At 42.3% G+C, this 27,305-nt stretch overlaps 1 protein-coding gene across 4 annotated transcripts in view; it reads right to left on the bottom strand.

Annotated features, from left to right (window-relative positions):
* PALD1 (phosphatase domain containing paladin 1) overlaps positions 1-27,305 on the bottom strand; it is a 958,342-nt gene that overhangs the window by 520,800 nt on the left and 410,237 nt on the right. For all 4 annotated transcript variants that reach the window (XM_085603872.1, XM_085603871.1, XM_085603874.1 and 1 more), the window contains one exon: positions 1,657-1,836. In XM_085603872.1, the coding sequence (XP_085459998.1) occupies positions 1,657-1,836 (180 nt within the window). The remainder of the gene's footprint in view (positions 1-1,656; positions 1,837-27,305) is intronic.

Here is a 27,305-nt window from a genome sequence, read left to right as displayed (position 1 = left end):
AACCAGATCTTTTCCCACTACACAGAAAAGGGTGTGTTTGAGAGAAAGATAGAGTAAGTACATGAAAATCCGCCAAAAAACCGTAAACAAAGAGGTGAGCCAGGCAGTGCACTTAAAGTATGAGTTCCAGTGGGGTAGGGAATCACCAGTTAAGTAGGTTAAGTCAGGGTTACCACTGGACACGACGGGTTGGTGAACTGGACCACACTAAACGTAATCATTTGCTTATGGCAAGTAATGTTGGCAGGTCTGCAGACTAAACACTAATTAAAACACTGTTAGGGAATACCATGACAAAAAAACGTAGGAGGTGGGCAGATATGCAGAGGAAGGAAATTGAGAAAAAGAAATTATGAAAAAAGGGGAAAACACAAAGAGAGGTACAATTAGAAAAACTGAGCATGAAAGAGAAACGACAGAAAGATAAAGGATGAAAAACATAAGGTGGGTAGAGAAAGGAAGGGTGAATGAAAGGAAGGGTTAATGGAAGAAAACGTTAACAAAATATGGAACAAAGGTGAAAGACTGGAAGGGTGAAGGGTGAAAAAGATGGTGAAAGAATTAATGGATGGAAGGGTGAAAATATAATTAGAAGAATGAAAGGATCACTTGATTAAAAGGTAAATAGACGTAAGGACAGAAGAATGGACTGATGAGGCAGAGTGAACGAATAGAGAGTTACACAATGTATTGGTGGGTGAAAGGAAGGATGCATACATGAAAGGGTGGGTGAATGGGTGGATAGACTAGAAAGTATGGTTGCTTGGACAGGGAGGTGGATGGAAAGGTGACCTGGACAGACAACTAGATGAAAGGGTCAAAGGATGGATAGAGATTTGGATGGAAGGAGGAATAGAGGGTGAAGCAAACTCTCGTAAGAAGGGGGTTGGGGTTTGCTTGGTTCTTCTGCTCGCTGTTATTCAAAGTCTGGTTCAAGTGAGGGTTATTTTAATTTTCTGCTTACTCCCTTGTGAGGGTCGGTGTCTCCACTAGATCAAACTCTTATGTTTTCTTCACTGAGTGGGTAATGCTTATGCAAAGGGAGCACAGAGTACAAATGGAAGGACCGATATTGTGATAAATGGTATATTAAGGATGAGAATAGTTAAGGAGGTGGGACAAGGCAAAATAAGAGAAAACTATACACCATGCTTGGTTACTTGGTTAGAAATATATGTGGGAAGAGAATCATCGAGCAGAGGCAAGGTTAGAAAAGAATGAAATGGAATGGAATTAAAGTGCAGATGAACGAATATAAAACATTCAGGATCAAAAAATATCAATAATGGATTAAATGGGGCGCTAGTGAATGAATGATAGAAAAAAACTGTAGAAGAGAATGAAAGATAGTATGGAAAGCTAAATGATAGAAACGGATTCATGATTCAAATGAGAAAGAAATTCTGGGGGACCGGAGAATAGCAAACAGGGAATTGAAATGGCAGTTAACAGTTGTATCACTAATAAAACAAAATAGAAAAAGTTTACACAGCAAGCACAATGAGCAAAGGGAAATGAAGAGGTGTTGGACGCAGTCTAACAAGAAATTGAGAGAAAGTAAAAGGGCTGGGAGGAAAAAAGAAAATGGTGGATTGGAGAAGGCAATGAGAAAGTGAAGAGAAGTCCAAATCATGAATGCTTTTTTGTTCCACAAACCTTGTGCCCGTCACTCTGAAGCTTCTGCAGGACTTGTCGGAATCCATTGAGGCTGGGCTGCCCCATTCCAAATACTGCATAGTCGCCTTTAGCCTGACGAAAATTGGGGGCTCCACAGCTGCCTGTAGTATTCAACACATCCAACTTGCTGTATACATCTCGGACCATGAAATATTTCCCCTGCCGGAATACACAAATTCTTCAATGAGCCTTTATCAAAATGAAGTCTATTTTCTATATGAAAACTCGCTTCACAGCTGATTCAGATTGCTAAAATAATCCATAACTTCAACATAGGTACACACTAGGGCCTTCAAGCTACAAGTGTTAGTGTAAGGTTACACAGAGTATGTCACCCGACTTATTATTTTGCATAGGCAGACTCCAGTATGATCTCTCCCTGTAAAAATACAGCTTAATATACAGGACTTTAATGGACACCACAAGCTGTTAGACTACTAATTGAGAGGCAGGTGCAGAACAGTATTTACTGGTCACACATCCTGCGATTCTATAAAGCTCTTGTTAAAATGTACTAAATCCCATTTAGTGACTTTTTTATGGAAAAAGATAGTCTCATACATTTTTGTTTTTTTTCCATTTCCAATACATTAAATTCATAAAATCTCCCATTAGTTGATACACATTAATGAGGATTGTGCAACAAGTGATAGTGCAGAATACATCTAAACAAGACCAAAGGAGCATTGCAATCTGCCTCAAAGCTAGACAAATTTATATAATAAAAAATAACGGATAACGTGCTTATGCTTTGTTCAAGTTTCACATATTAAGTAGCAGTAAAGTGACAGTGCAAAGTCCAATAATAAAATGCAAGATAAAAAAAATAAGTCAAAGTCCTATCTCTTAAAAATCCATAGTCCAACATATCAAAATGACTAACAACCCATGCACAAACGTATGAAGGATGTAAGGATACTTTGCAATTTAGCAAAAAAGTTTTAATCCAATTTACAAAAGACTTAGATGAAATAAAAAATCTGCCGAGAAATAGACATTTTAAATAGGGGTATTCTGACGATCAAAGAAAAAGGAAAAGATTTGCAGATAGAAAATAATGTTTCAACTTTGTCCATTAGGGGAATATAATTTAACATGCATAAATCCACTGATTGAGATGAAAAATAGTCCCACAGGTATCTTTTCGGTTTAAGGTTATAATTTGCTTTTCATTTTGGTGATAGCACATTGTGTGGGGGCCTATTGAGTAGCAGTGTTTCCATCTTGGACGCATCTATTTTATAACCCCCAAGGGCAGATTATCACTTTATGGCCAGTAAAGCCATCTCAATATTGCCAGTCTCTGGTAACCAGAATAAGACAATATCATCTGCACAAAATTTGATTTTAGTCCCATCAAAAAGAGGAGGACATGTGTAATAAAGGGACCGAATAAATTGAGCTAAAGATTTAATGAAAAGGTTGAAAAGAATAGGGAAAAGGTGGCAAACTTGTCTGGTTCCTCTACCTTGAAAGACTGTATCTACACAGTGACTGTTAATTATACCTTGGGCAGAAGTGTCTTGATATGTAGCAAGGCAATCGACCATGCAAACTGAGTTGGAAGCATGAATGTATCCAATATTTTAAGCAAAAACCTCGAACTCACGAGGCCAAACACCTTCTCTGCCTCTGGCAGAATTATGGCAGCTGAAATGTTATCTGCTGTGGCTACGTATACGGCTTCTGATAAGTGATATTAGCAGTTAAGTTTCTTCCCTTTATTAAACCATTTTGGTTGTAATGTATTAACTGGTGTAGAATTGTATTTATTCTATTAGTTAAAATGTTAGCGAAAAGTTTAAAATCCTAATTAAGAAGTGTTATAGAACTGAATGATGCTGGTTCTATTTCTTAAAAAGTTTATTAATACTCCTTTTTTAAAGGCACGAGGAATCTTTCCACCTTGTAGTATAGAATTAAAAAGCATGTTCAAAGGATTTATTAAGTCCTTGATATATGTTTTATAAAAAGTTGCTCTAAAACTATCCTCACCAGGAGATTTAGACCAGGGGAGCAGTTTTATAACCTCATTTTCTTCACCCACTGTTATTGAGGCAACTAAAGAGTCAGATGCCTCAGGTCTCAAAGCAGGGAGATCAATTTTATCTAGAAAGATATCTAATTCTGAGGGAATGATATGCTCGGTCGATTCCTCATACAGTCGAAAATAATTATCTATAAAGAACTTCTTGATCTCACTACAATCTCTGGTAATATTGTAAGTTTTGGTGTCGTCTAACTTAGTTGCCAGATAGCAGTTTTGTCTTTCCTTTGATGGCCAAGCTAGAAAACTGCCAATACTTTGAAACGCCTCATGCACCTTACAATTTTTGGTATTGTTGTTCATGATCTTCTCCAGTGAAAAAATGATTTAATGCAACCCTTTTCTCCTGCCAGTGTTGTAAAGCCGCTTCAAATGTACTTTGATTTACATTTCCATAATCTTTGTCTGCAGCGGATTGCATAATCTGAAGTTCTATCCCTTCCATCCACTATCCACTTAAGCCCTTTCCATTCACTTATATGTGGTGAACAGGATGCTAATCTCTCTCAATGTACCTATAAAAGCCCCCCAGTCTGTTGCAATGTTAGTGGTGGTGGCATTATGCATAAAAATATACTGTATTTCAGTTTCCAAGGTCAGGATACTAGTTTTGCATGACAATAGAGTCTTATCTATTACCCATCTGATCAGTGGCAGATCTCAAACAGGAAAGACAAGCTTCACGGCAGAATTATTAGAAAAGGCACCCACATGATATTGTACTGTAATTTAAAAAAGAAAAGGAGTAAATAAATAATCAATCCTGGAAGTACTGATTTGAAAACACGAATCTGTCTTATTTTGACCACCTCCACATCTCTAGTAATCCTAGGCACCAACATAAATTTACAAAAATTATCATTTTTTTTTAATTTGAGTGGACAGTGATGGAAACTAGAATAATCCAAAATGGAAGATGACAGAAAGTTAAAATCCCCACTAAATATTGTGGTGCACAGTAAATTACACAGTTTCAAGGGGCTCAACAGAATCAAATATGTACCATATTAAGACATGATGTTGTATCTGGCTTTATGACTGGTGAATGGCACAACCAATATCAATTATCAATAAGTAGAGTGTGACAAATTGTACCAAAATATTTATGAAATATAATGGCAACCCCTCTGTGTGCTATTGCAATCGTTAATCCAGGAATACCTAGGTTTTTCTCTTTTTTTACCTTTAATAAAAATTTGTGTCTTGCAAGATGATTACGACAGGATTAAACTCTAATAGCCATACAAAATAAGACCCCTCTTTCGCTAGTTATTTAAACCATTAGCATCATAGCTAACTATTGTAAATTCCCACATTTACGTATAGAAAGGTTACCTATATAGAAAATAATACAATTCTGTCCATTTAGAGATTCGATAACAGGTTATTGAATTGCTAAATGCGTTTAGGAAACCATGCCAAATCAGCATTTAGAAGGGGCGTGTTTAAGGCATCCCTTCCAAATGCCCATTCCTTATAGTATGTATTAATGTTTTGAAATTGAAATCTGGTCTCAAAACATGAATATTTTACTGACTGCTAAACGGTAGTAGTAACCCATTCGCTAACAGTAAGGGATCCCCAAGGGCCCATCTACACGTTGTGAATGGTCAGAAACACATTTTTTGGGAATAGGCAGTGGTCAAGTGGTCCATGGTGAAGTCTCATTAATACTGCATTAAAATTAGGCAAGGTGTCGTAAGTATATTTTTAATAAGACTTTCTGCTTAGAGAAATTATCAGGGGAGTTGTGAAGCTTTGTTTGAATTTACAATGGTAATTGCAGTCTTAAACTTGTACTTCTGTGTCAAATTGCATTCTCTTCATGTTTGTTTGTCAAATCACAAATAGCTCTCCGCCTTAATTGATCTTTAAATTCTTTTTATAATTTGGCTTTTGCTATGATCTACTTTGCACAGTCCGTTTGATAAGAATAAAAGACTAATCTAATGATCGTGCGCGCACAACCTGTTTCTATAAGTTTTAGTGAATTTAGCGTTTGTAGTGTGCCCCTGGGGTAACGTGCTCCGAACTAGCAAGTTCAAAAAGTGAATTTTTTTGATTAACCCCGCAGCTTGTTTTCCTGACGATGGGTTTGTAACCCGAAATGCATTGAAACATCATATGGGACAGTCACGTAACTCATTTAACGGACATATACGGACATATATGAAATCAAATATATGCTTCATGGATTAAAAGATCATTGGAGAATCTTTAAACTTGTGATTACCATTTGTTTTTTACACAAATTGAACTACTAAGAACTACTAGGAACCTGGTCTAAAGAGGCAAACTATTATACATACCAGGAGTGCCCAGGGGGAAGAATAAAAGACTGACATGACAATTATTAGGTATATGCAAAAAGAACAATTGATGGACAGAATGCAGAACAATGTCATACATTCACCCCAGTACAGAGATCTGGGCTTAAATCCATCGTTGTTTTGCTCACCATGCCGTTCCAGTTTGAACTCAGCCATATGCAAATCAGTCTTGACCCTGTGCCTCATGGGAACAGTCCAGCCCGAACTGCCAGGCCAGGTCCTCCCTGGACTGGAAACAAGCATCCTAGCACCGGTTTCGGGGTTTCACCCCTCTTCAGCCAGGATAGCTTGATTCCAGTGGCATGGAGAGCACGGGACCCACGTCTGGGCATACCCGTCCCACTCGGGATGACAAATGCAAAAACAACAGTTGATGGACAGAATGCAGAACAATGTCATACATTCACCCCGGTACAGAGATCTGGGCCTAAATCCATCGTTTTTCTGCTCACCATGCCATTCCAGTTCGGACCCAGCCATATAATTATTAGGTATATACTTTCGCTTCTGTTACGTACCTTCCTGTACAGCTTTCCATGACAGATGGGACATTGTTTACAAGCCTACTTGTCAGTTGAAGCAATGGTAACAACCTGTTGCATGGCAAATACTTAAATCCTGCTAGGCTCAGTTAAGAATTCACAATTTGGTTAACATTTCCAAGCACACTGATTCGGTTCAAAAGACGTAAAACTGTGCAAGAACATGTTACTTCAGTTTCCTGACCAAAGGTAGAACCAGCAGATGTTTTGCAAGTAATAATGAGTTCACTTTCAGGAAACATGAGCGCTCATAGCACTATTAGTTTGTCAGAAACTGCATCTAAATGTTATTTATTGGTATTTGCAGAAAACAACCAAACCATAACAATAGGACAGTATGCAGTCAAGTTTCAGAAAAATTAGAACGCGTATGACGCCAAAGCGAATGGAATGTATCGGGGTGGGGAGGAAAAAGGTGTGGGGAGTAAGCTTGCCACTCAGTAGGGTGAATAATCAACATATACATGGTGTCTAGCATCATAACAACTACTCTAACGGCATGCTTGATTGATACCCCTCTCGATTAGTAGGGCGAGTTATCAGGGCATTCTTGTGAGAAGGTCGCTCAAGCTCATTCACAGCTGAATTAAGGTTCCGGGGGTTGTCCACAGTGTCATCCGCATGGCCCTGAAGTCCTGAAGTCTTAGGAATGTTACCAGAGGGGCCTATATGTCGTTTGGGTGAGACTGGGCAGGCATCAGATCCAAACATGTCTTAAGCTGCTCCTGGTAATAAGCAGCATCCTGGGGCCACTTGTCCCACTAGGTGCGACCATCTACCCCAATGAATCGCAACCCTGAGCCTGGCCAGTAGCAGCATCATCATTGCAGTCGATCTGCGCGTCTCTGGGCGACTTGCCTAACATAACCCAGCAACCCAACTTGGGGTGAACACACAGAGGAATGGCCTGTGATACCTGAAATATCAGTGAAGACTGCCGTCCAGAAGCTTCCTACATCAGCAACCCCACGTTAGGTGCAGGAAGCCAGCGCTCGGCACAGCATGCATCAACCACCAAGCTTATCCATGCCAGTGTGTGTAAAGTCTATGTATGTATTTGAAATGCATTAAGCACAGCCGGTAATTCAGGGAAAGGCCTGGAAGCAGCAGTATATCTATTGTTCATTGCTAATCAGGATATTTAGGTCAGAGGGCCTGGTCTGTTGGGCTGAGGGCATACAGAGCAGCGCGGCCGCCTGCAGACTTGTATAAAGTCATGTGATTAGCCTGTGGGGGGAGGGGTCAGTAAGTATCACTTCTAAGACAGGGAATGTCGGGGGTCCGTAGGGACGTTTGGAGCTGATAGTTGGTCAGGGAGTCTAGGAGGGAGGTGGCTGGGTCCTGAAATACCTGCCGAGAGGTGACAAAAGTACCCTCTGGAAATACCATGTCGAATAATGTCAAGTGCATCTGAAAGAGTGAGAGTCCCCGTGTCCCCCTGCCATGTGCTGCAAGGGGTGGCCTGCAATCGGAAATGATGTGCACATAAACGATCAAGTAGGCGCCCTCCTCCGCAGCTCATTCCTCGCTCATACCATGCAGGCCACTTTATCTATCTTGTTCTGCACTCGTCTGGGGTCCCATGTAGAGCGGTCTGTAACAGACACTGGGTTGCGTAGTCATGCTCAGGCACCATGTGCGGCTGGAATTGTGTGGGGTGCAGCCACTAGTGTACAAAATGCATCTGTGCAGTAAAGGAATATAGGTCTATATCAGGTGCCCCCAACCCACCCTGCTCTAAGAGAAGCGTCAATATGTCCCATGCCACTCGATGTTGTGTGCCTGCCCACACCAGGGATATAATGTGGGACCAGAGTTTCTTACAGAAAGTGGGAATGGCAAGTTAACAAACAAGTACAAGAATTTAGGAAGTATCACCATTTTGTCCACAGCCAATCTCCCAGTGAGGGAGAACAGTATTTTCAACCATGCCGCAACCCGATCCTCGAGCCATGTCATCATTCTGCCTTAGTTCACTCTCCAGAGATAGTCTAGGTCCTGAACAAGCCAGACCCCCAGGTAACGAAGCGGGGCACATGCCCACATTACGGGGGGGAAGTCAGAGGCAAAGGACTGGGTTGACCCAATTAGGGCAAACAATATGGACTTTGCCTAATTGATGGTAATGCCTGTGATGTCACCGAAATTAATGATTTCCCGTAGAAGCGGATTTAAATTAGCCGATGGGTCTCTAACATTTAAGATGACATCAACTCCCCACATTGAAACTAGGATCTTCCTGAGGAGAAACACAAGAATGTGGTGAGAATGGTGTCTCAGTCGGGCTGGAAACCCCTGCCGGGTGCACAAAGACACCACATAAGTGGCGCTTTGTCGCTCCATTGATTCTCATTGAGGCGACGGGCTGAGCATATAGTAGTCACATCAATCTTAAGAATTTGTCATCAATTCTGAAGCGAGCTAAGAGATGGACTGAGGGAGTCAAATGCCTTAGTGGCAACTATAGTGGCATCTAAGAACATAGCAGCAAAACTGAGGCTGAATTCAATTGTGTGAAGAAAAGAAAACAATTTGTGCAGGTTATGAGCTGACTGATCAGGCGGGACCATGTTTGGTAGCAGAGGGAGGAGGCACGAGTTGATCAGGTTGGATAAGATTTTGTTGCCAATGATTATCATAGAGAGAGGCCTAGATGTGTCGCAGCTCAGGGGATCCTTATCGGGTTTCAAAATGGTAACTATGAGGGCTTCTGTGATGGTGGGGGGAGCAGTCCTCTTGTTATGGACTCATCGTACATATTTAGGAGATGAGGGGCAAGGACGTGTCATAATCCCTTGTAAGAGGCAGCGGTAAGGCCATCAAGGCTTTATCCCCAGGAGGCTTCCGATGACCTGGACTAATTTTGCCATAAATGGCTCATTGAGAAAAAGGCAATGTGCTTCTTCTAGGTGCAGCAGCTGCACCATATCTAAATAAGGTAGAACGATGGGAGGGGCAGTCACAGAGAAGAAGAGAACTGGTCAGTATAAAAGGATACTATAATGTGCTGCATGGAGTCCGCATTAGCATGTACAGTGTCTTGGTAGTCTATGAGTTCAACAACATAGTCACTCATCCCAGGGCTTGTGCAGCAAACCAGCAAGAGTCTTGCCTGCCCTGTCTGCCTTGCTGTAACACCGGGCACAGACCTCTATCACCAAATAATGTATTTCCAGAAGTGCTGCCTCCTCATATTCCTTAAGTTTGCTCTGGATGGATGCTAAGGTGTCTCTATCACAGGATTCAAAGTACAGGACTTTCATGGTGCGAATCTCCGCTTCCAGCCATGTCAGTTTCCCCGTAACATTTTCTGCACTCCGCCTAATTAGCAATGCAAACCCTGCAGATTATCAGCTTGAAGGACTCTCACAGTATGGAAAGGGAGGTAACAAACTGCAAGTTATGTTCAAAATACTCAATAATGGCCATCCATACCTCACTGCGGAACACCTGATCCCACAGCACAGCCAGGGGAAGTCGCCAAGAGAACGTGCACAAAATGTACTCAAGGGGTGAACTCCAAAAGTACCGAGGCATGGTCAGACAGTGTGCGTGGGAGATGCAAAATACCAGTGGTCCCAGAAGATATGCCTCTCATGACCAGCCAATAGTCGATTCTTGACCAGGTTTTATGCGAAAATGTTTGCACATTCCCTCTGTTCTGTGTACATGGCGAGAGCACCAAATATCAATGAGGCTATTAACCTGTCATTATGGTGTGCAGCTGCATGAGGGTATGGGTGCCCCGAATCAGTTGACCTGTCTACATTTGCTTCAAGGACCATGTTAAAGTCCCCAGTCCAGAGCCACACCCCAAGCCCATTGACCCAAACAGCCAACAGACCTCAGCTAAGAAAAGGGGGTCATCGGTGTTGGAACCACAAACCGAGAACACCACAAAGGGATGCCCAAGTTAAATGCCTTTGTATAAAAGGTCAAGGAAAAACCCTAACCTGCGTGAAGCACCGCTTGGACACGAGGGTCTCAATGAATATCAATCCAAATTATCACAATTTCTCAATGATATTTAGTATTATGAAAGCAATCAAGTACATAAAAGATTGAACGTTTTCAAAATGATAAACAAATGATATTAATATAAAACAACCAGAACTTGGTGTATGAGTAGTTTATTTTTACTCAAACATAACACATGAATATGTTATTCATCACATAATTCATATAACCAATTTCGTTTTTGTGTATTGCTTCAAAATCAAAACACATGAAAATGAAGGACAATCCCAATGCATTTCGGGTTTTACAGAACCCTTCTTCAGGGGATATGTGAGTCTCGTCAATCACTTGAGTGCGTATAATCGTTTCCAAGAAATCATCTTCCAGAGCTACAACAACAATCAGAAATCTCATAAATATCCAAAAGAAAAGCAACAGAATTCCAGTTTTACAGAACTAATCAATAGGATTTGCACTCGAAAAAAAGACCCGAAAGGCCCAGCTGAGAGACATAAATATGTGTAACAGTCCTCAGTAAACCCATTGGTGCTCGTGTGTGAGGAACGAATAAATGATTAGTGCTCTTAGATATCCCTCAGTGATAAATAATGTCACTGTGTAAAAACTGTTCTCGTTATGGTAACCAAGAAGTTACCGTGAAAATCATCACCACGGAAAGAAACATGAGATAATCACCGTGTGTCTCAGTGAAATGTGTGTAGTGTGCCCGATAACTACGAATTGAAGTGTTCAATGAGCTGTGCAATACATGCTATCAGGTGTCATACTGTTTTAAATGTTGGCTTACCAGCTGAAGAAAGATATGAATCTCAAACTGTGATGTGTGAATCTGTAATTAAACACTGTGATGAAAATTCAAGAGACTTCAAGCGGATTTAAAAAACAATTACTATGAGTCGTGAAAAAGTGATGTCTAATCTAAGCTTACCAGATGCGAACAACCAGTAGCGATTCAAGAACCGTTTCTACGAGCTACGACAACAAGCCGCTTGTGCTCTGAAAGTAGAATGAAAAAATGTCACAAACTTGAATGCATATAGTTTTCGAGTATTGGAGACTCGAATCGCCAGAAATCCCGTGTCTCACCTGATTAGTGAAGTGCCTCAAATCTCCGTGGACAATCGTATGCAACCGCGTAGGTAACGTGCGTGTGAGCAGTGGGCGGAGAGTTCTCTAAAACGCGTGCTAGGAATGAAAATGAAAAACAGACTCGCTCTATGTGAAAGAATCGTCTCAGTCTGTGATAATGTCGATGTAGACAAAATCGGAGTGTGTTACTGCTAATAAAGATATATGCTACAATAAAAAAACAGAAAAAACGAAAAAGCGGAGTATATTACTGCTATTGAAGATTTGTAATGAAATGAAAAAAATGTTTGGTCAAAAGAAATGCTTGGCCAAAGGAAAAATGTATACTGTCATTAAAGAAAAATTGGAATGTAAAAGAAGGCAGAAGATACTAAGCAAAAATGGAAAATAACGAGTGCAAATCCTTTACAAGCTTCAAATAATGATGTGAAATAGAGCAATCAATGTCTTATTTTAAACAAAGCATAACAGTTCATAATGATCATTGAGACCTCCAGGAATCACCGTTCCCAGGAACTTAATCCAATGTGTCTCTCTGCATGCTAAAACTGTGTTCACCTCGATACTTGAGGATATGTGGATGCGCTCAAGAATAGTAAATCTTAATTGGGGGATTGTATGTGCTGCTTGAGCCCAGTGTGTTACTAAAGAAGAACTCATGTTTTTGTTGCGAATTCTACTTTTATGCTCTATTATTCTAGTTTTGATTTTCCGACTAGTTCTCCCTACATATACCAGTCCACACGGACATTTAATGGCATAAATTACCCCCTCTGTGTTGCAATCAGATGAGTGGTGAAGTGGAATTTTTTGACCTGTACGGGGATGTGTAAAACTGTTGCCAGTAATTACATTGCCACATTGGCCACAATTGTGGCATTTTTTCATGCCGGAATGCTGTGAGCTTTTGATATTTGGTCGTGTTTTTAAAAGCTCCCTCAGATTTTGTGAACGAGTGTGAGCAAAAATAGGCCGTTCCTTAAATAATCCGGTGAAATCTGCCTCCAGTTCAATTATGTCCCAACGCATGCGAATGATGGATTTGATTTGGGTTGCTTGGGCTGAAAATTTGAGTACAAACACCTCCCTTTTAGCTGGATTCTTCATGGTGGTGGATAACAGTTCTTCACGTTTTTTTGAGGCGACTTTATGTTCTGCTTCACTAAGTATGAAATCAGGGTAACCACGATCTCTGTATTTTTCCAATTGGTTATTTATGTCAATTTCACACTGTTGAACATCAGAGGTTATTCTTTTGATCCTTGTCAATTGTGACATGGGCAGATGTTTTTTTAAGGAGTATGGATGTGCACTCCGAAAATGTAAGGTGTTGTTCACATCGGTGGTCTTCCGGTACATTGTGGTAACTAGTCCTGTCGTGGATTTGTGAATCTCGATATCAAGAAAATGAATCTTCTCTGATTGAATTTCATGGGTAAATTGAATCCTTGGCTTACATAGATTCAATGCAGCTATACTTTGCTCAAGAAGATCCTTTGAACCTTTCCATATGATGAGTATATCATCAATGTATCGAAGGAAAATGACTGCATTTGTGCGCCATGTGGGATTTTGCAGTATATGTTGGTGTTCAAAATAAGACATGAATGTATTCGCATATGATGGGGCTCCGGGAAAACCCATTGATGTACCCATGATCTGTAAATAATATTTCTCTTCCCAGGAAAAATAACTATGGTATAATGAAAAGTGTAATAGTTCCAGGAGAAAAATGGATTTGTCTTTCGGCATGGTTGATTGTAATAGTCTCCACTCTACCGCTTCAAATCCCTCGTTGTGAGCAATAGATGTATAAAGCGCAACCACGTCTATGGTGCACAACCAACAATCTTGCTCAAAATGATGTTTTACAGATTCTAGTTTCAACAAACAATCTGTGGTGTCCTTTATGTTTGTCTCTCAGGACTGTACTAACGGTTGCAGATGATAATCCAAGTAGCGACCAACTGTTTCGTTTATAGACCCACAGCCAGCAACTATGGGTCTGAAGGGTGGGGTTAGCCTGTTCTTGTGGATCTTAGGAAGCATGTATATATGGGTGGTTTTTGGTGTGGAGTTGAATAAGAATCTTCGAGTGTTCTCATCAATGTGACCATTCTCCACCCCTCGTTGCAGAATGTTACTTAGTAGCTTCAAGAATCCATTGGTTGGGTCCTGTTCCATTTCAATGTAAGTATCGGTGTTCTTCACATGTTCATTAACACTGGTAACATAATAATCTGTGTCCAGGACCACTAGGGCTCCTCCTTTGTCAGCTGGTGAAAATGTTAGAATTTTGTCTTGTCTCAAGGTGTTTAGAATCCGTAGTTCTTTCGAAGATAAATTGGAACATCGATGTTTTGTGTACTTGATATTTTCCAGGTCCTTTTTTACCAAGGTCTCAAAAGTATCTAGAGATTTATGAGACAGAGGGGACATGAACTTGCTTTTGGGTCGAAAAGGTTGAGAGATTAAGTTACTTTCTTCGCTAGAAGTGTTGATTGAGAAAAACCATCTTAACCTTAGTTTGCGCATGAATTTGAAGAAAGATATTTCTGTTTCCAAATGATTAGAAGTGTATGTGGGAACAAACGATGTGCCTTTGTTTAAAACGTTCAATTCTTCTTTGTTATGTGATTTATGCGAAATGTTCACAACTAAGGAATTGTTTTCTTTGCTGTCCTCTGAGGTCTGCTTGTCTCGGAAGTTTTTTTTTTATTTTTCCCCGGCGGATGCGTTGTCTCTGGTTCCATTGATTTTGTCCGGAGGTGATTTGGACGCTTGTCCTTCGGCTAAAAAAGAAGGTTTGGAAGCAGAAGAGGATGCAGCTTCTCCAATTGTGGTACTGGGTTGAGTATATGAACCTGCTGTAGGTCGTTGGAGAGATAAATCCTGTTCTGTGACTAAACTTTCTTCTGAAGAGGTGGTTCCAGGTTTTTTGTATGAGCGTTTTTGGGCATACGCTTCAGCCCATGAATACACCTCGTCAAGTTTATAATCAATTGTATCTCTCTTAAACTTCCTGATTTTGCGTTCATGTACTTCTCGTGCATGTGTATCCAATTTCTTATTGATGTCCTCTAGAGTCTTCTCCCAATCTTCTTGTTCCATTCTTTGTGTGATTTCATCCTTGAGAGTGTTAATTTCGTTCTCCAAATCATGTAAGTTAAATGCCTGCCAGGATGACATAGGATGCCTGCCAGGATGACATAGGATGCCTGCCAGGATGACATAGGACCGCTGCTTATTGCAAAGTGTCCGGCACATGTGCAAAGGGAGGCCCTATGGAGCAGCACCGCAACTCCCCGTGCATACTTTGAATAACAGACTACATATAGCTCTACTATCCCATTCGCCCTAAAGTGCATTTGTGTCGATTCCGGCAGATGCCGCTGCTGCAACAGACAGATGTCAATGTTGTGGTGTTGTAAATATGTCATGCATTACTCCTATCATTAAGACCCCTAATGTTCCAATTCAAGCAATCAACAGAGGCTATTTATGAGGAAGAATAAACTAGGAGGTATCATTAGTTGATCAAGTGAGATCAATATAAGGTCACCAATATATTTGGCTTTTATGGACCTGACCTCAGCCTTTGATTATGTTAACCGGTCACGACTATGGTCCATTTTATTGGAATATGGGTTGACGAGGTTTTAGTACACTTTTTAGCTTATCTGCATAAGGATTTGAAAGCTCGGGTCAGGATCAACACTGGTGGGGGGGGGGTCTCTAATAACTTCAGCGTCTGCAGAGGGGTCAGGTAGGGATGTGTTCTGGCCCCCCACTCTTTATTTTATACATTAACAATTTACACAAATCCCTGATAGCGCTCACCAATGATGTCCCTAGAATGAACGGTAATATACTCCCAGCCCTATTATACTCCGATGATGCGGTATGAATGGGTCCCACACCTAATGCCCTACGCCTTTTAGTGCAGGGTTTTGTTGATTGTATGGCCTCTTTAGACCTATGCACAAGCGCCCTTTAACCTCCATCTCCATGGGTAATCAAAGTTTACAATGCACAAGCACTTTTCCCTGTCTGTGGTTGGTTTTTGCTGCTAATGGTTCATGGTCTGATCACATGGTACACTGTAAGAATACGTTTTCCAACGCTATTAATTCGGTTCTTAGTCTCCCCAACCTAGGAGGTCGGGGTCATTTTAGCTATTTAAAAAAAATTACATTTCAGTGTATACCTATAGCAACCTATGGAGCAGAGGTATGGGGCTTCTCAGAGAAGTGTAACATCCAGTACGAGGAAAATAGGTTCTGTCAGAAACTTTTGGGAGCCCCTATCTCTACATCCCAATATGTTTGTCATGACGAATTAAATCTACACTATATTGAAGATTACATAAAGGCTCGCCCTGCTCTATTCTGGCTAGCCATTTGGAAAAATTCAGCGGCGTTCCGTACAAGAGAAATCATAACAGATAGCCTCAAGTGTGATAAGGGAATGGACATTCCTTGGCTAGCTGAGGTGAGATCAAGTTTAAGAAGTGTCGATTATGAATATATCTTTGAAAGCCCACATGAGATATTGTAAGACAAAAAGGTCTCCGTCAGCATTCTATATGTATTATAGTAAGGATAGACTTGATAGGGAGTCAAGAAAACCAACTGTAGCCAATGTCATGTCTATTAAGAACACTCATTATCAGTTGGCTAGTTATCTTACAAAACCTATAGCCCATTGGGAACGGGGACTCCTTTTCCGTCTAAGGGCTGGCACAGTGAAATTATTACTTTATTTCCATATTGGTTTTCATGCTAATCTAGATTCCTTGCCATGCCTGTGTGATGGACAGAGTGGGAAAACTAAACTACATTTTTTTTTTTTTTGTAAGTTCTATATACAGTACACCAAATAGTTTTTAACATCTTTTTTAAAAAAAACAAATATTCACTTACTCACTTTGAAGCTGCATATAGGACTATCCTTAACTTGGAAGATGATGAATTGGTATTCCATGTGGGCGCTTTTCTGAAAACTGCTGTCCGTGCCCGCAATACAATGTGCACTGTATGAATAATACTTTGTTGTATCGTTCTTATATATTGGTTTTATGATTATTATGAATTTGTGAATATCTATGTGCTGTATGTGAATCTCTCTTTTATGGATATGTTTTTTTATCTGAATAAAGTAATTGAATTGAATTGAATTTAAGGTGTGAAGAACCCAATGCTGTGTGGCTGTAAAAGGGGGAGAACAAACAAACTACATATCAGAAACATTGCCCAAACCAGCAATCCACTTCCCACTTAGGCACTCCCAGTCGGGCCAAACATTACCACCCCACCCACCGCTCAACACCCCATATACAATCAAAAGAAGTAAATGGGTAATCATCCCAGGTAGGCAACCAGGAGGCCCAACAGTCTCCCAGCAAATTGTTCACTCAGTGGCCAGAAAGGAAGATCAAGGTGGCTGGGCAAGACCATAAACCACGCTCGGTATAACGCAGATGGGGTCACTCTAACAGAATGTAAACCCTTAGAGGCTCACTGACTAAGGGTTCAGAAAGGAGTCATTGGGAGAGTCTACCATTTCCAGCATTGTGGCAGGCTGCTGTCACTGAAACGTCAATGAGGAAATGCCCTGCCAGTCATTATCACTGAGGTAGCCACAGCCTGAGCCCACCAGTGATGGAGACGAGACAGTGGCAGCAGCAGCGGGAAGACCTCTGGGGAATTTAACGACACCATTGAGGTCAGTGAAGAAATGGGTTTTCCCCAAATGGTGTATGTGGAGTTTGGCTGGGTAAAACAAAGAGTACTTTGCTTCTGTCTTCTGTAGTGTGTTTTGCCCTGGAAGAAAATCCCGCCTGGCAGTCTGTATGGTAAAGGTGAAATATGTGATGAATGTGATCTCATTTCCCCCGATATCAGAGGGGCTGACATCCTTTAGCCAAGCGCAGGTACAGTACACCCCTATCTCGATAGTTTAAGACCCTGGTGGTGATCGGGCAGGCGGAGCGCCAGGGGGTCGTCTCTGTCCCAGTAATCTATGTGCCCTCTCAACGATGAACATAGGGGAAATGGCATCCCCCACTTAGAGTTCAGAGCATCACTTTTACATAGCCCTCCATGCGGTCCATCGCTGTTGACTCGGAGACTCCTAGAATTTGCGAATTATTTAATTGCGAGAGTGCTTCTAGGTCCTCATTCTTGTTGCTGATAACATTGAGTACCTTCTCCATCTCGAGTAGGTGCTCTCCAGCCGAGGAGTGTGCATCCTACACATCTGATGTGTGGCGTTCAAGTTGGTCTATCCGCTCTTTGTGCAAGTCAATTTTCTACTTCAGACAGTCAAATCGGTCAGCAAACAGGTCTATTTTCATGTCGATGGTGTTCAGGCTCTGCTTGAGATCCAGAAACATGAAGCCAATGTCCAGCTCTGGGAAAAGACCTCCTCTGTTCCACGCAATTCAAAGGTTAACTTGGATTGCTTATGATCTGTTTTCCCCATAGTGCAGGTGAGCTATGTAGATAATCGCCGGAAGGGCACTCAACAAACCAAGGGTGCTAAGCTCACATATAAGACTTTGGCGCTTACAGAGCTTCACCACTCCCCAAGTGTGTTCCGCAAAGGAGTGTTGGCAAGTCTGGTCAGGTGCCTCTATACAATGTACTCAGGCAGGCTATGTTCCTCCATGCATGTCCGTGTCGTAATGAGAGCTGCACTATATCAATTGCTAGGATTGTAGAGTATTTCAAATCAAAAATGGGCTGCAAAAACAGTCCCTCATCTACAGGCTCCGCCTCACCCCGGAGGCCCAGTCATGGGGACACAAGCAGGCCTGCAGCAATGAGCAGCTCACAAAGTTCAGGGTACAGCCCCAGCAGGAGGAATGCTCAGGGCCATATGGCGCAACCACGGAATCAGGCAGTGGCTACTCCTGACAAGCTCCCGTGGGCTCAAGTGATCTGCGTGCCTCTAATCCTATTACCCAGGCTCAGTGGGGCCCATCGCCTCGCCCAGCAGCACCACCATTCTCTTTGCTCCCTAGGTAGGTGGATGTAGCCTCCCACTCCAAGGCCTCACCCCAAGAAGGGTATCCTAGGGGGCACTAGCATTCCTGAGGTGGTCGGCAGGACTCGCTGTCAGTGGTGTAGTCTAAGCCACAGAGGCCAATAGCTGCCCACGGCTCAATGGAAGGAGCAGATCACCGCTTCGCCCCTACAATCCACTGTGGAGACCAGGCGTTTCATGCACTGCAACTCACCGCTGAGACAACGCCCGCCCTCATCAATTCTTTAGTTTCCACTGCCATGCTCCAGGCTTTTTTCCTGTGGGGTTGGGCTGCCTTCGGGCCACTTGCGCACACCATGCGTCCACATGGGGAATGGGCGCGGACAGAGGCGACCAAGCAACAGACCACATGTCACCTGGGGTCAGTGATCGGAGCTCGACTCTTCCTCCTCACTGGCGACAAGCTCAAAAGGGTCAGCACATCACCAGAATCACAGTACCGCCTGACCAGCCCCAGTGCCTCAGAAAAGAAGGATAATTGCTGGATTATCTTTCCAACCAGTAGAGCCTCCCTAGAAGACTGATATCTTGTGGTTGGTTTCACTAGCGCCCCCCAACTATGGATTTTAAAATACATCACAGATATGATTTGATTTGCAAGTGAAATTCCTTTAATTTAGACTTGGGTATGTTCATTGTTTAATCCTCCATACGCTAACGGGAGACCCATGATGATCCTGGAAGACACCAATGCCAGGTGATGCACAATTACCACAGTAGCTATCAATTTCTGCATCCATACTTACAAGGTTGCAAAGAAGCTGCTCATTGCCTATACAATACTCAAAAAAAGGGATCATTCAGACGTGATAGAGTGTCACATTCAGATACCTTGAGTAAGGTATGGAAAAGGCAATCAAGAAACACTTACAGTTTCTCAATTTTGAGCCATACGTTGCATATACTATGTAAATCAGCTATGAAAGGTTCCAATAGTGTTGCACTTGAGGACTGGTGTGAATAAATCATCCGGGCGGATTTTGGAAAATGGAACACTATATTGTCATGGAGCCTCCAAAGCGATCTCATCAGTGATGTGAGACTTAAAAAAATTAAACATCTAAGCATTGGCTCACATTTCTGGCTCAAATGCTCATTTGGAGGTCACCCTGCATATTTGTGCTGAGCTATTTGACGTTTCAAACGTGTGCTGACCTGGTTATCTGATTAGAGCCTGTGGAAAGCCATATTTCCCAAAAAGCAGTAAGCCATCCGTAGGAATACTAGTATTTTGGAGGCTACTTAACCCCGGTCTCTCACGAAAACAAGGAATGATTTATGTTGGGTGAACAAACTTAACATAGGCAAGTTGTTTACATAAACTATTAATTGGTTATTAATGATCATAGTGAAATCTCCCTCATACATTATTATTTAACCCAAAACCTTTTTCAAGGAAGTGGTTGGGGGAGAAAGAGGTAATTGCAAATATTTCAGGACTTAGCATTTGTAAGATAAAAAGATATGCAAATTAATAACGTGTATCAAGAAATCATACATCATTGTCTATAATCATCCAGATGAAGATCATATCAGTTTAAAAGGTTTAAAAAAATCCTTGCCAATGGATTTGAAATTTATAGCTAGTATTCAGATTTTTTACAGAGCGTGGCGCTCTACCATTTCGATTAAAGACTTCAATTTACTGACATAATATCAACAACTTACATCTACCATGAAATAAGATACGCTGCTGTTATAAAGTCCTTGCCCTCCTGCCTAATTCTCTGCTGATTTGCTGTTTCTCAAAACGTATGATGTGATTGTCAATACCAAGGCTACAATATTCACTATAGTCCACATAGCGCATTAAGATACCTATAGAATATTATGTCGAAGAAATAAGAAGTACTAATGATGGAACACGGTCATACATCAAGCTGTCTTTCTCAGCATTTATCCTTTAAACGAATGATTCAACATCCTCCATAGACTGAGCCTTTGGCCAAATGATGTGCTGATAAATTCCCCAATCCATTGAAGGCGCATGTTGTATCAAGTGGTTCTACATTTGAAGACCTATTTCTCTACCCAGTGCAATGGTTGAAAGATGCCGGATCTGATGTCTTTTTTCTAGGCACTACCATAATTAATTTTGAAGAACAGAACCTCTAAAGAAAATAGAGCGGCCTCTAGAGCCTTCATATTCTTTTCTCTTCTCTGTGCAAAATTGCAAATACACATGCAAATGCTCTAAGTTGAGACTTACAGAGTTTCATAAATGCATTAAGTACTGGGACATGTACAGATGATATGTCTGTTGGCAGCAATTTGAAAGAAAGTATATGTTCTCAGTAGTTTCTTTTGTTATGCCAAATTACCTTGCAGTCCTTGACATTAGGCAGCTAAAAGCTAACCTATCACCAAGAAAAGAAATTCTTATTTAGACACTGTAAGAAAGTGTCTTGCCTCCAAGGTTTTGGACTAATGCTGCGGGTTTTTCAATTCTGAAAGTGCACAGAGTCCTTTTAAAAGGTATATGTCTGATTGGCTCAAACACAATTGGCATAAGTTAACTCACTTATAAGGCCCTAGTATATGGTACCAGAGGTAACCAGGGCATGTAACTTAAAGTGTCTGTCATAGACTACACCACTTATTGTACTGTACAACTATCAGTGTGACAGGGCAAAATATGATTCCCAGCTCGCTATTGCTGAATTTCGACTACTAACTCAATGTTGCCATTTAAAGTAATGGCAAAGCTCAGGCATTCCTTTTTAAAATGTATACATCACCCCTAAGGTAGGCCTACTGAGCCCTAAAGTCAGGGTGCATTAAATTAAAAAGTTGAACATTTGGTTCTTAACTTTACATGCCCTGACAGTAAAAGCCCTGCATCGTTATATTTACTGTGGAAAGGCTAGTAACCCCATTGGAAAGTACAAGGTCACATGCTGACCATTCAGTAGTGCTAATTTCTGAATGGGACTACTCAATGTGATATTTGACGGTATCAAAAGAATCGCTGCACTAAATCGGACTTCATGCTCAAGTCAAATTTAATGTAACATTTGCACAAATGGCAACTTTAGTAATTAGCTACTTTGCTGCCAAACCTTTGCAGTGATGGTTTCTGGTTACAAGACAGCCTTCTGCCCTTCTAGGGGGAGGGGTGAACGACTCTCAGGAAGGAAACCAAAGGGCCTGCCGTTGGAAGAGATGTGACCTCTCCCTGGCAGGAAGGCCAAAAAAGGATGTGAGCTGAAAAGGCGCGCTTCAAAAGGGAAGCCAAATGGTGAACACACACAAGAGGGGCTGCTTTTATTTTTTTTCCAGACAGGGGACAGACAGAGAGAAGCCACTGCCAAACCATTCTTTTGGTGGGAGTGTTGCCCCCAGGTAGCAACACCTCTAGGGTGGGCTAGAGAGGTTCTCAAGCCAAGAGAAGGGGATTTGAATGCCATGTTGCAAGTGGGCAGAATGGCGACTACTGGGGGGCTAGCTAGATGCCACATGTTACAGGAAGTCATCACTAGGTGGGAAGGTACCTGGTAGCCCATTATTTGGTAGTTGCTACATCCCCTAAAGGCACAAGCTGGGCATAAAAGTGGTACTACTGGCACCCAGATCACGTTTGTACTGAAGAGAGGACTGAAGAAGGACTTCCCTGCTGTTCCCTGGGCCTTGCAAAGACAGGCTGCACCAAAGATTGGATGCACCTGCTGCTCCTTGGACTAGCAAAAACAGGACTGTGGCGCCCTGCTCGAGGAAAAACCTCAGACAGAAGAACTGACTTCAAGAGTTAGTTGGTACACTTCCTGTTACAGCTACAGGGCCACAAAAGCTGAAGAAGCCTGCCTTAGTGAGTTGGTAGCCAAGAATGTCTGACCACCTTAGTGCAGCCTGCAAGGATGAGTCCCAAAACTCAATTGTTGCTGACTGGGGAAGAGTTGTCATAGTGCAATTTGGCGGCCCAGCAAGGAGGTTATTGCCATAAAGGCAACTGCTGGTTTAGCTGTAACTGGAGACCAGTAGCAACTGTTTTTGGCTGGACTTCACCTGGTTTTCAAAGGACATTAACCCCTGTGGCCAAAGTCACCCCATCGTGTTTGCTGCATCAAGGGTAGCCCCAGGAAGACCCCCGCCACCAGATCAGCTTCTGGTATCCCTTTCATCAAGACCCCTTCATTAAAGTGTATGGTGGTTCGCCCATAGAGACTAAAACTAGATTGAAGACTGCTTTGACGGAGCGGTAACTGTACCTCGTTGGTCCTTGCGACTCACTCTCTGCCGGAGTTGGTCACCCAAAGAGGGCCAAAGCAGTAGTTTAAAACTGTATGAAGATTTTACAAAGTTTAACACTAGTGCTGTACATTACTGCTTCATTGTTGCTTTGAAAATACATATCTTGGAACCCTCCTGTGCATCTTTGCTGTTGTGGTGTCTATTTAAAGATAAAAATACAGCCTACTTACATAAACTGGTGTTGGATTTTTACCAAGTCTTGTTCCTTTCTCATACTTCTTAATGCTTCACATGTTCCTCTGATAAAGCCTGACTGCTCAAAGCCACAGCTACAAAGGGTTGAGCCAAGGTATTTTCAAATAAGACCGACAGGACCCAGTACAGGGAGTGAGTTTATTACACAATGAGGTTGCATGAACACACCATATAATAAACCTCTTTCCTCTCAGACACTTTCTTCTTTTAAAGGAGCTCACTTGATTTCATAAGCTAAGCTCACAAGAAACCTGCCCACTAACAACTACTATGATACAAAATAAAAGACTCACTTTTGAAACTTTCTATCCTGGCACAAATCATCAATATATTTTTAACTATCCATAGATTTGTTTTAATTGCAAGCATTAACCTCTTCCTTGCTCATGACGTCTCCTGGCCGTCATGAGTCACGATGGGCGTGTGCGGACGACGGCCGGGAGACGTCATGACCACGCCCGCGATCGGAATGTCAGCACCGCGGGAGCGCTGCGGCGGAATTTGCACCGCAGCGAAGAGGTTAACTAAAAAGAACTTCCATGATCATTCAAGGGCCCTAGGCACCACTGACTTGAAAATCTAATTTGGACTGCCAGGAAAAGGGGAATTCACATCCTTACTTTTATGACATCAATGTGACCGGTTTCATGGTATTTCTACTGTTACTCTAACCCAGGACTCAGCAAAAAGTTAACTGTTTGAAGTCTTTCTGTTGCTTCTCTTGAAGACCAGGGGAAACATTGGATTTATAAACGATTCTGTGTTGATATAATGCAATGTTCAATTCTTAGTATGTGGGTTAGAGATTGGCATAATGAAATAAAGAGGAATCTATTTGATGTTGCAACAGCCCAAAAAATTGATATTTAGGTTTGGGTCTGAGAACAACCCGATCTTTCTGAACTTAAATGAAAGGTTCTCGCAAGGGGAGTGCTTGCAGTTTCCTAAGTGCCTAAGGAAAGTAATGGCCATAAGGAAGGTTCATTTCCAGGAAAGGAGTTGAGCGGGCATGAGTTTAAATGCTAAAAGCGGGCCCCATGAGGACTATGTTAAGGTTCCACATCAGGGTAGGAGTTTTTCTGTGAGGTATGGCCTTCTTAAGATACTCGGTGAAAGCCTTAACTACTGGCATGGTAAATAGGGATGAATGTACCCTGTTGTTCATGTATGCTGGAATGGCAGCTAAGTGTACGAGTATTGATGTGTAGTTGAGGCCTAATTTCTGCACATGTAAAAGTTAGAAGATGATGTCCTGAACATTAGATTTTAAGGGGTCCTGATGTGCCACCAGAAAGCATTAAAGCGGTTTGTCTCATACTCCTTACCAGGTATAGAATGAGTAGGAGAGGAGATAAAGCTTAAGCAAAGAACCTTGACCAATTTATTCATAGTACAATGCCCATGGACTGGGAACGTGGGTAAACCATTGGCCAAGTGTGAGCATTTTGCATTTTTGGGGATGGCAAACAAGTCTATTTGTGGGGTGGTCCAATGCTGGAAGTACCTGTGCAGAACATTTGGTGGATTTATCAAACGTGGATGTGATGCATCCTGGTGAGCAGGTCTGGAAGTTGTTTTGCATCCCTGGATGGTTTTCTGACAGGAGTTCTGTGTCATGGCGGATTGTCCAATGCCAAATCCCCTGCACTGGTGCTAAGCACTAAGGAGAGCGCATGCCACACTGTTTCTGCAGCTAATAGATGGCGGTCATGTTGTCTTGAGGAGTACTAGTTTGACTTGAATGATCTGGAAGAAGGCTTTGAGAGCTATTTGTATCGCTAGCAAATCCAGGCAATTGATGTGGTAGTGCTTGTACTGATGGGACTGCACCCCCTGAATAGCCTTGTCATTGAGATACACAATCCAGCCTGTTAGAAAGGCATTCTGTTGATGGTCAATTACAAAATGGGGTCTGCGAAAGGCCTACCCTGCAACAAGTTGTTGGATCAATAGAAAGAGCGGTGAGTGCAGACCTTCCTCAATACTACATCTTCTCAGTGACCCTCCACCTGTGAACATTACCCCATGAGGTCCTCTTTAACAGGGTGTATAGGAAGCCTCTGTTGGACAGAATTGGCATCTCCTGTAACTTTGTTTTACTGTGATCACAAGAAAGGCCCATCAGCAAGTCCCATCTCCGTCTCTGCTGAGACGGAGATGGGACTTGCTGGTATTTATGATAAATCCCAAGGCGTGGGGCAGGAAAATTGCTTCTTGAATGTGGGCTAGGCATGCTGCCTGCTGCTGCTCTTGATCAGCCAATTATCAAGGTAGCGGAAGATGCGAGTGGTCCTACTTCGCAAGTAGGCAGCCACTACTGCTAGGCACTTCATAAACACCCTTGGAGCCATAGTGACCCTATCAGAAAGTACTTTAAATTGTTAGTAATGTAAATTTACCACAAAACAATGGTATTGGCAGTGGGCAGGGTGAATGGGTATGTGAAAAGGGCATTCTTGAGATGGAGTACCATCATGTAATCACCTTGCTGGAGGAGAGTGATGATATCCTGAAGGATAGTCCTGATCAAATGTTCAGACACGATTTATTTGTTGGGAGGCCTGAGATCTAAGATGGGCCTGAGAGAGCCATCCTTTCTGGGGATGATAAAGTACAGGGATTAGACACCTGCTGATGCGGAGACCATATCTTTATTGCACCTTTCTGAAAAAGCACTTTTATTTCTTCTTCGAGACCGTGCAGGTGGTTTGTGGCATGGAATGTTGGGAGAGGTTGTGAGAAGCTCTTGGCAGTAGCAATGGCAAACCACTGCTGAAACGGTCTTGTTTTATTTCATTTCCTCCCAGCGAGAGAGTCATCTCCCCCCCCCCCCAAAGCAAAGTGGCAGAAAGGGGACCTGCTCGTCCTCCAATGGCCTCGGCTTATGCAGTTAGTTAAACAGTATCTTGTGGCAAGAGGTGAAGGATTTGTAAGAATTTGGGACAGGTGATCTCCCTCAACTCCTTAGAAAGCAAGTGTAGGAACGGGGCCTATAACTTGGCATAGGTCTCTCCCTTGTGATCAGCAACCAGGGACAGTCATTACATGGCCAAAACCAGCCATAATTTCTGCAGCCACGCAATGAATTCAGAAACAGTCGGTGTCCCCCAATGCGCAGTGATCACTTGTCGGGCTACCAAGAGGGCTAATACGATCTGTCTGCCCCTCAATTAAAAGAGGGAAAAGTCAGTGGATTTGGTAGCTCCATAAGTGTATACGCTGGGAATCTAGGAAGAGATGTGTTGAAGGCCTTATCAATATTATCTAGCACCTCAGTCCAGTAGCGCTGCAATTTGGGACAATTCCATTACAGGTGTGCTAGCGTCCCAGGTATCCCACATCCCCGCCAACATAGTTCCGATTTGTTTCTGTCCCAACTCTGATTTCGTGCTGGCGTAAAGTACCAATATGATATCAGCTTGTACGCGGATTCCATACCTGACGTATTATGTGCTGTGTGATGTGTCTGAAAGTGTATGTCTTCCCATTGTTTGTCAGAAAGTGCCCTCTCCAATTCCATCTCCCACCTCAATTGCCCTTTTGTTCGCCTTCCCATGTTGCAAGGAGCAAGCATTGCGTACAATTCAGAAATGAGTCGGAGATCCCCTGTTTTGCATGCAAGCCATTTCTCAAATGTCAAAAGAGGACGTGAAGCCCCTTCTAGACAGGAGGGCAGAGTCACCCAGTGTTTCAATTGTTGGTAGGGGAACTCGACAGAGGTCATAATCCCAGCATAGCTGGTCGAATGGAATTAGACCTTTTGTGTTGAACAGGGAGCCAATCCTTTTGCAGCCCGCCTCCCTCCATCTGCAGAAGATAGCTGAGTCGCGCCCTGGAGGAAACTCTGGGTTATCAACAATCGGGGTAATTGGCGATGGAAAGGTGGTCCATCCCCTCTTGAACGCGACTACAACCCAAGCTTTCAAGGATGAAGACGTCACTGGGGAGGAATATAGACCCTACGCCCTGGGTTTACGAGGGAGACATATCTCCCGCCAGATGTTTACCCTGCCACGGTTTGATCCATGAAGTTCCAATGCTTTTCAGAAAGGGGTTGGTTCCATTCAACAATGTATCTGAGGTACGAAGCCTGCAAATAACGATGGATCATAGGAAGCCCTGTCCCTCCCTTACTTTTAGGCAGCGTCAGTT

This window comes from Triturus cristatus, chromosome 1_2 (genome assembly GCF_964204655.1).
Source record: "Triturus cristatus chromosome 1_2, aTriCri1.1, whole genome shotgun sequence".
NCBI lineage: Eukaryota > Metazoa > Chordata > Amphibia > Caudata > Salamandridae > Triturus > Triturus cristatus.
This window is presented reverse-complemented; position numbering and strand designations above follow the sequence as displayed.